The following is a 9,994-nucleotide window of genomic DNA, read 5'->3' as shown; positions in this document are numbered from 1 at the left end:
AACAGCAGCAAGTTTTCCCTTAAGTGGATCACCCAAGGTTTATCGAACTCAGGGAGGAAGAGGTCAAAGATATCCCTCTCAAGCAACCCTGCAATCACGATACAAGAAGTCTCTTGTGTCCCCAACACACCTAATACACTTGTCAGATGTATAGGTGCACTAGTTCGGCGAAGAGATAGTGAGGTGCAAGTAATATGGATGAGTATGAGTGGTAATAGCAATCTGAATAAAGTATGGCAGCGAGTAAACATGCAACAAAACAGTAAACAAATGGAGATTCGATGTGTGGAAACAAGGCCTAGGGATCCTATTTTCACTAGTGGACACTCTCAACATTGATCACATAATAAAACTACTCTACACTCTCTTGTTGGATGATGAACACCACTAATTGTGTAGGGCTACAAGAGCACCTCAATGCCGGAGTTAACAAGCTCCACAATATTCGATGTTCATATTTAAATAACCTTAGAGTGCATGATAGACCAACGCAATTATACCGAGTACTAACATAGCATGCACACCGTCACCGACAGACTATGAAAGGGGGTATAGATTGCATCAATACCATCATAGTAATAGTTAACTTCATAATCTACAAGAGATCACAATCATAGCATATACCAAGTACTTCATGATGCACACACTGTCAACATTACATCATGGAGGAGGAATAGACTACTTTAATAATATCACTAGAGTAGCACATAGATGATATTCAACTAGATCACAAAGAGAGAGAGATGAACCACATAGCTACAGGGAGCCCTCAGCCCCGGGGGTGAATTACTCCCTCCTCATCATGGAGACAGCGATGGCGGTGGAGACGGCGGTGGAGATGACTCCGGGGGCAATTCCCCATCCCGGCAGGGTGCCGGAACAGAGACTTCTGTCCCTCGAATTGGAGTTTCGCGATGGCGGCGGCTCTGGAAGGTTTTCTCGGGTTTCGTCAATCGGTGTCGAGGATTTAGGTCAGGAGGCTTTAAATAGGCGAAGAGGCGGAGTCGGAAGGGCTACGGAGCCGCCGCACAATAGGGGGGCGCGGCCCCCCTCTTGGCCGCGCCGGGCACACGTGTGGGCCCCCTGTGGCTCTCCTCTGGTCCCTCTCGGGTGTTCTGGAAGCTTCGTGGAATTATAAGATGCTGGGCGTTGATTTCGTCCAATTCCGAGAATATTTCCTTACTAGGATTTCTGAAACCAAAAAACAACAGAAAACAGGAACGGGCACTTCGGCATCTCGTCAATAGGACGTTAGTTCCGGAAAATGCATCAAAACATTATAAAGTGTGAACAAAACATGTAGGTATTGTCATAAAACTAGCATGGAACATCAGAAATTATAGATACGTTGGAGACGTATCAGGGAGTAGTTTAGGCATACGAAGGGGTTTCTTTAAGTTACCAGGGATGAGTCCAAGTGTTGGATGCGCTGGGGGTGCCAGAATATCCAGGCCAAGTGGGAGCGGCGGATAATCCGGGGTGGACGGATGGATAATCCGGCCTGGTAGTGGTCATGTCTTCATGGCTTTGGACATTTCTTTATTCTTTTCTTCCATGTCTCCGTCATGTCGGCCTTGATTCTTCGGATTCCCATGGCATCATCACTTCACTCCGTACTATTTGTGCTTTAAGAATGGACCCACATAATTGTACCGCATACCGCATATATTTTGCGGTACAGTTATACGGGATGTGTTCTGCCGCGATACCACATATATTATCCGGTGCAGTTATAGGGAATCTGTTCTACCGCGATGCATTTCACGCCAAAAATGCCAATGTGGTTAACTCTATTTTTGTTTTGCGGTATAGAGACTAGATGGTTGCATCTTTTGTGGACCGGCATAGTGGCACCCCGGCCAGAGACCAGCGTCAGAAACAAAGGACCAGCCAGGGACAGGAGCCGCGGGACAATGTGTGGGCTGGAGACAAGCCTTCCTGACCAAAAGCCCATGTAAATTTTCGTTGAAAAAGGCTAACACGTTTATGTGTTTCTGTCTTAGCTCCTCGTCCACGTGTAATGTTTGCCTGCACTTGCAAGCTTATTATACTAACACGCAATGTGAATTGAAAAGGAGAAAGCCTTCTGCCGTTAATTAAATACGCCATTGTGTCTGGTGGAATACGTACGAAAAGGTGTCAAGAAGTTGGATCCCATTCATGCCCAAAATGTTGCTCTTAACAGACTTTGTATTCTTGTACCCATGTATCCCATGGAATTTGTCTGGCAAAATTTCGATTTATGTAGATGCTATTTAGTGTCTAGATACATTTAAATTTAGATAAATTATATATAACTTTCGTGGAATAGAGAGAGTACATGGAGTTTTTTGTTTAAATTGAGATCATGAACTGTGTGAACCCGTTCTGCCAGTTTTTGGAGAATGGAGTTGCTGTGCAACCTCTGGCCATCGATTATATGAATCAACATAATCCAGTCTATAGAGACTGATATATTAGAATGTATAAATATGTCTAAAAGCTGAGAAGAATGTAGTATCAGTTGAAAATGGTGATTTAGACGTTATTATTGCGATTTTATTAAATTCTACTAAGTATACATGGATTATGAAGCGGTACTAGGTAATGCATAATTGCTAATCAGATCATCCAACTCAGAAATAAGAATGGAGATCATCATGCAGAAAAGATTGCTTGTGCTGCTTCCATATTTTACTGAAATAAATGAGTATGATGTAAATTCAATGAATGTGCCAATATTAGCGTGAGCCAGCTAGCTAAGAGGCGTCACACATTTTTGGCAGCAATACTTTGGAGATAGAGAGAAGGAAAAAGTTCCCGCAGAATACTTATGGTAATTAATTTTATACATCCTGACAAACATAAAACAGGCTGATATTTTCAATCTTTCAACAAGACCCAAAAGCTTAGCGCATCATTTCTTAAAGCCAGAAAAGGACGACTTCTTCTCCCCAGATCTGAACTTCATACACTTTACTTAGTGCTTAGTTTAGTGTTATGGCTCAGGACTCCGACAACAACAACCACAACGCACCGCCGGCGACCAGCTCCGACTCCATGAGTCCCGGTAAGAATGACAACGGTAGCGACGAGTCAAAGAGCAGCAGCCATCCGGTGATTGTGAGTTCTATTGACAAGGGGAAGAGTGTCATAAAGATAGAAGGAGAAGATGAGGGTGGTAGATCTATGGGTAAGATCAACACTCCACATGTCATAGCTGCTGCCAGACATGGCAGATCAGGAGGCCGCCATGGTGACAGAGAATTGCACATCGTCACGGAGCGCGAGAGAAGGAAACGGATGAGCGAGATGTTCACCAAGTTGCATGGACTCCTCCCCACCCTTCCTGACAAGGTGATGCTATTATGATTTACTCATATGTTACATCTTTGTGGATGCAGATGAAGATCCTCACTAGTTTTTTGTGTTTCAGGTTGACAAATCGAGCATAGTGATGGAAGCTATACACTACATCAAGAGTCTGGAGGAGACGCTAAGCGAGCTTGAGAAGCAGAAGCTGGAGATGCAGCTGGCACGAGGCAAGATTGGCGTCGCAACCAATGATGGGGTCTCATCTTCTGCAGCGGCGGTAGCGCTTACGGTCCAGGGGGCACCTATGCCGGTAGCACTACCGGTTGCTGGGATTGGGCCCACAGGAGCGGCACCAACGCCACCTATAACTGTGGGCGCGGTGACCGCGGCTCCAGCGCCGGTGGGGCTACAGACGTGGTCTGGGCCTAACGTCGTGCTGAGTCTGTCAGAAAATGACGCATACATCAGCGTGTGTGTGGCGCGGCGCCGGAGCGTGCTGCCTATGGTGATAGCCGTGCTCGAGAAGCACAACATCGACGTGGTCACATCTGGGATCTCGTGTGATAACGCCCGGAGCATGTTCACCATCCACGCTCGCGTAAGTAAAACCCTTATCCTAAACCCTTATCCTCCATCTAGCTAGCCATGTTCTTGGAATTTTGGTAGTCAATTTGAGATATAAACTTTAGGGGTAAGGGGAACACACACATGGAAACATGGTCAGTCGTACTATCGAAAAGTACTAAATTTTTTTAGATTAAAGGGATCACCATCCTGGCTCCATTGATAAATCTACAAAATCCATATAAATACATGTCTGGTTTTACAACACACAAGCATGTTCAAGAGGGTTTAAAGGCCTAATGGCACAAAAGGATAATTGGAGTTCAAGTTGGAAACAAGAAACTACACCCTATATACACAAATCCTATAGGCGCATCCACACCGGCTCAACAAAAGCATCTAAAAATGTGATATGATCGAAGTAGCTACAAGGATCGATGCCAAATTGGTCCAGGCCGGTAACTTGCATCACCGGTTTCTTGGCGACGAGGGAGAGGGGGATCCTTGCTAGTGAGAACTTTGAGCCCTTTAGTCACTTGTCACTTGTCAATTCGAAATTCCCCTCCAGGATCAGCATCACATATCCATGGATTTGGTCTATGGTTGCAGACAAGTGGTCCTTGAATATGATCATTCATCTATTGAATGAATGCAAGGTCATTCTCAAAATTTGGTGCAAATTCAGCCAAATTTAACCGTTAAAGATCATATCATTCCCAACTTTCTAGATATATACACTAGAGAGTAGCATCACATACTGAATTTAAAACTGTATGTTTTCTGTTATCTACCCAATTGACAATTGACAAGTAATCATTTCTAAAAAAACATGAAAAAAAAGAATGATTTGCCAAATCTGTATAGGTACAATGTAGTGAAAGAACAAGTGATGGATTGATTCGTTTTCAGCACATGAAATGCAACATTCAGGTTTGTTCAAATTTCTTTTCATCATGTTATATCTAGTCATCAAAATGTTCCGAGACAGAAGAAGAAAACGTGCACTCTGGGAGGAATAAGGAGTTGCCAAACATCAAGGAGAAACATGGGTGTGACTCCACCAAAATTAAGAACATCATAAAGGGATGATGAAACATACTCTGCATTACTTTCATATTGCCAACTTAGAGCATCACTATCAGCAGAGGAAGAGATGCTAGTAGTAATACTTTCCAATTCATACCATTGTTGCACACGAGGCAGCAAAATTCCTCCTAAAAGTGAACCTAAGGTTACTACAATTCCAAATCTTTTGGACAGTCTTTTACTGTTCGTGGCACAAGACATATAGTTCAAAGAAATTAGTTTCTATGGGGAAGTCCCACACAATGTGTCTTCCCAAAATATAACTTTTACAAGTTTTACTATTTTCCACCTATAACCAAATCTAATATTCTACAATGTACGCACCACACCTTCCAAAATTGTGAAATTCCTCTAGCTTTACCTAGAAGATATTCGTGTTGCATGTGTTATATTTGGCAGCAACTAAAGTTCTCCAAAGTTTTCCTTCATCCTTAGAACATATTTTAATCTATAAAATAAGGAGACAAAGATTGACATTAGCTAGATCCTCAGGTACACCTAGTCCCAGGAATTCTTTCTTCTTAGAAAATATTTTCCAGTTTGCTAACTGAAGGTTTTCGTGTCCCTCAAAATCATTATGGAGAAATTTTACATCTGGATGGTGATGAGGTGAAGTGCCCAAACTCAAAAAAGAAAGAAGATAAATGGGGATGTTGGCACAAAAAAGATTTTGGGTCTTAATTAACTTAAGTTAGCAGCATATGAAATAATCTTATATTAACATAATTAATCATCACTTGCAAAAAGTACGCTATCTTTTTTGACAATATATATATTTGATGTGAAAATGTACTAAATTATATTATTTTATAACATATAGTCTCAAGATTTTCACATGTCTTATTTTATAGCATATAGTCTCCACGGTATGGAAATTATTCAATATTGTGAGAGATTCAGGACTTGCACCGCAATCTTATCAGAATGCGTATATCTTCTGACAACAAAACTTATTATAAAAATATTCTTGAAAAAATTAAGTGAACTAGGAAGAAGTGTGGATCTTATATGATTGTGTGTATCCACTAGAGTCAAAACATGTTACAAATTTACATTGTCGAAAATAGTTTAGTAAAGTGGGAGAATCACCTACATGGTAACATGGGGTATACTCTAATGATTCAATGACATCAACCTTTTTATTTTATTCAGAGTAGATCACATAAAAATGAATATACATCCATTCAGTAGCCAATATTGAATTGTAATATTTTGAAGTATCATATATTGTTTTAACATGGTGGTTGCCTCATAGCCTTTAGCATTTAGGCTGAATTCTTCCTTTTCTTCACCCAGAACTGGTAGTTAAGACCATTCAATGAAGAACTTGAAAATATAGCATCATCATGTTAATTCTCCTTTGAGTGTTCCTCCCTGTCATGCTTCATCTTACTCTCTCCATCAGGCTCACACAACATCCAGATAAAAAACAATGATATTTTTCTTTTCAGTCTAGCTAGAGCTAGGGATATCATTATCACATATAGTTCTCAATTTTAAAATGGACATACCATATACTACTTCGGTCCCAAAATACATGACATGTAATTTAGGAAAAAACCAAACTTTCCAAGATAAAACCTATATAATTGTTTTAATTATACATATCATATACTCCTTCCGTCCTAAAATACGTGACTTATGATTTAGTGAAAACTCAAAGGTTGCTAAGTTTGAACAATTACACAAAAAGTAATATCAATAGTTACAATATTAAGTAAATAAATCTTGAAAATATTTCTTATAGTTGATCTATTGGTATTGATGTAGTATTTTAAATCTTCATATTTTGTATATATACCCAGTCAAGCTTTGAAAGCATAGACATTTGACTAAGTTTATACGCCATGTATTTCGGGATGGATGGAGTATATTATACCCTTTGAATTATAACAAAACATTCCAACAAGGTATAACTTCTCTTCCTATATGCATAAGAAAACATGTTTCTATTTTATTATATAAATGTACAGATGATGTTGCCAAACCTTACCACACTCGACACCTCCACCCATGCAAGGTGGTATTCGTTCTTACTATTTTGATTGTGTGATAATTTCCTTTCTTTACAGAAAACCATCAGAGAGATCTCAACTATAGGTTGTAAATTAATAAAGTGGTATTCTAATTCAAATGCATATGAAAATATAAGGATTAAGTTGTGCTTTTGGCGAACCTCTTAATGTTGGGAACATTTATTTTGAATTCTATGGCAAACCAGAGCCAACTCATGTATAAAAGTTTCTTTTCATCCAATGACATTGGGTCTTCTGATCCTTCAAAGTTTCATGGTTCCTAATAATCCAAAACCCCAAGATGCAATGACTAAGAAACGTGAAGAAGGGGACATGATATCACTATAATTTGGGAGGTTTCTTGTTCTTTGGGGAGAAAAGTTCTAGGCTCATGGGCAAATAGATAGTATAGGGTCTTCTTGATAACATTAGAGAGTTGTAGAGTGCAATAATGGTATCTGGAATTCTTTTTCTTTGCATTAAATTTATAGTGCTCAATATATCATGCAAACCATAAGAACAATGACTGTTTGGTTTTACATAAAGATTACCAAATGTAATTGAAATGGGGAGGTGGGGGTTGAAAATCAACAATCACTTTATAGGCCACGTGAGATGAAAAAATGTTGATTCCCCAAAATATGATTCCACACATTGGTAGAATCCCCGACTAATAGTAATAGTATGTTCAAAAACTTCTTCCATGTGTAGAAAATCTTACGAGCCAATTGAGATAAAGGCAAATGAAGTAAGTCCTCTAAGAACTCATGTTGAATGACGTGATGAACTATATATAGAAGTTCTATTACATAAACCAAATGACAAATATTTTGTGCATATAACTATCATGATAAATGCCAGTTCAAGAAAAACCTTTGATCATTCAATTACACCTTGCCATAGATTATATAAACCAAAGTTGCAAATTAATTTTCCACACAAAGGATCCTACTAAGTGGTTTCTAGGAATTCTAGTCGTACTACATTAGGTGGTCCAAATTATATTGACTCAAGGAATGTAGACAACTGAAAATTTGTCGACCTCTCCATGATAAGCTTTATGATGTTAATATTCAACACACCCAAGCATTCTTGAATTTTTTATGTATGTAAACTCTTGTTCATGTTTCAAGAGCATGACCTTTTCATGAATATCTGAATTCATCCATAAAAATGCCTCAGGTATTTGCTCATTTCTTGGTTTATATTGTCAGGAATGTCCATACAACACATGAGGAACATAGAAAATCAAATTGAACAAATCATTTCACAAATAAAAATAATGTCTAAATTCAGACTTGAGGTGGAGGATAAGTTGGTAGTTAAGTGAATTGTATTGAAACATGTATCAAGTGTGCTAATAATTTATCATTGGGGCTACATGCAGAAAGCTCAATATGATGTAGGAGGGATGTATAGAAAACAATTTTTTCTGTGAGTTTAGGTTTCATAATTTGTGGAGACTACGAATGATAACCTAGGATTCCCAATGAAACTTTAAAAAAATTTCTTACGATTGTGATAATTGAAGGTGTAATTTGTATACATCATGCTGACTGTTTTTTCGGAATTGAGACGATATCTTGTAAATTGTTTTAGTTTAATTTGAACTTCGCAGACATAGTGGTGGTTCAGTAACACAATAGAGGCTAAATTAGCTTCTTATCAAACAAAAAATTTGATTTATTTGTACAGAATTTTGATAATTCTAATGCTAGAATGCGAAATTATTAAGACTACATGTAGGTAGAACTGATTATATATTTGCACAATATTTTTGAAACAAATCTAGATGTTAATAGCTTTATGACATTATTTAATTTTATATCTTTTTTCTAAAATAGCATGGCATAATTTAGCTATCTATTATTGATATAGATGGAACCTATGCATGCCCTATACAATCATTCCCTAGCGAAATGTGTAGTAACATGTAAAAGCACTTAGCACATTTCATAAATGAATAACTTGGGCGGTTGAATTTGTTGGGATTTTAGTTTACAAAGAGAACTCAACACTATCTAATAGATTTTATCTCTTTGTACAGAATTTTAATAGTTCTGAATCTAGAATACTAAATTATTAAGACTAGATTTAGGTTGAACTGGTTATATATTTACACAATAAAAAATTTTAAATCTAGATGTTAATAACTTGATGAAATTATTTAAATTTATCTCCTTTTCTGAAATAACATAACATTATTTAACTATGTATTATGGATATAGATGGAACCTATACATTTCATATACAATCATTCCCTTGCGATATGTGTAGTAGCACTCACAAATGAAATATGCACCAAGTTTAACTTGTTGAAGGGTGTTATGAATGGACACCGTAAAAAGCATTTTGAAATGGGATTGGATGAATTATGGTTATAGGGGTGAGCTTGTTTGTTTATATGAAAAATGTCATTAATTTTGTGCAAATGCATTTTGTTTGTTTATGATATGTTTTTTTGTTGTATTTTGTTTGGAAAAAATGGGATAAACTCTTGAAAAAAGTGGACGACTCTCATAATGTATATATAATCTATGCGAGCATCCCTTTAATTTATGTCTTTGCTGTAAACAGATACGCGAAGGGAGTAGCCGGTTTGGAGATAATGTGCCATCTGAAGAGATATACAAGCTCGCGGTGTCAGAGATAATGGTTTGGCTTTCTGTATAATAATGAAGATGGATTTTCCGGGATCTTCAATAAAAAAATGCCTGAAGGGGTTGGTTGTTTACATTTGAGGATTATATCGCGTCAAACTGAACCTTTGAGTCATCATATCTCAGTACAATTTTGAGATGGTTATGTCTGTAAAATTTGAGATGGTTACGTGTGTCACTGTGTGCACATTTGTATCGTATATTGGCATAACATATGAATCTACAAGTGTAGTCTCGTCTTGTTTCCGATTTCTGCTGCTCTACTTTGAAATTATGTTCTTCATTTAGTAGAGTAGTATCATGTTCCTTTGATTTGTCTGTGGCCGTGGATGAACTCTCATGGGTTGATGGCCTAGTTTCTCGGTAACACTATAA

General features: G+C 38.0%; 1 protein-coding gene across 1 annotated transcript; it reads left to right on the top strand.

Moving 5' to 3' along the window:
- Positions 1-2,979: 2,979 nt before the first annotated feature.
- On the top strand, positions 2,980-9,632 carry LOC127329080 (transcription factor bHLH95-like). Its single transcript, XM_051355624.1, has 3 exons — positions 2,980-3,336; positions 3,416-3,892; positions 9,537-9,632. Exons 1-3 carry the CDS (start codon positions 2,980-2,982, stop codon positions 9,630-9,632), a joined length of 930 nt encoding a protein of 309 aa, XP_051211584.1.
- The last annotated feature ends 362 nt before the right edge of the window (positions 9,633-9,994 follow it).

This window comes from Lolium perenne, chromosome 6 (genome assembly GCF_019359855.2).
Source record: "Lolium perenne isolate Kyuss_39 chromosome 6, Kyuss_2.0, whole genome shotgun sequence".
Lineage (NCBI taxonomy): Eukaryota > Viridiplantae > Streptophyta > Magnoliopsida > Poales > Poaceae > Lolium > Lolium perenne.
The sequence above is the reverse complement of the archived record's forward strand: the minus strand, read 5'-3'. Positions and strand labels throughout refer to the sequence as shown.

Bases quoted from the DNA above. Each gene is read 5' to 3' on its own strand.
- LOC127329080 (XM_051355624.1), top strand. From the start codon at position 2,980: ATGGCTCAGGACTCCGACAACAACAACCACAACGCACCGCCGGCGACC. The intron at 3,337-3,415 runs GTGATGCTATTA...TTTGTGTTTCAG, and splicing joins TCCCCACCCTTCCTGACAAG to GTTGACAAATCGAGCATAGT. The intron at 3,893-9,536 runs GTAAGTAAAACC...TGCTGTAAACAG, and splicing joins TGTTCACCATCCACGCTCGC to ATACGCGAAGGGAGTAGCCG.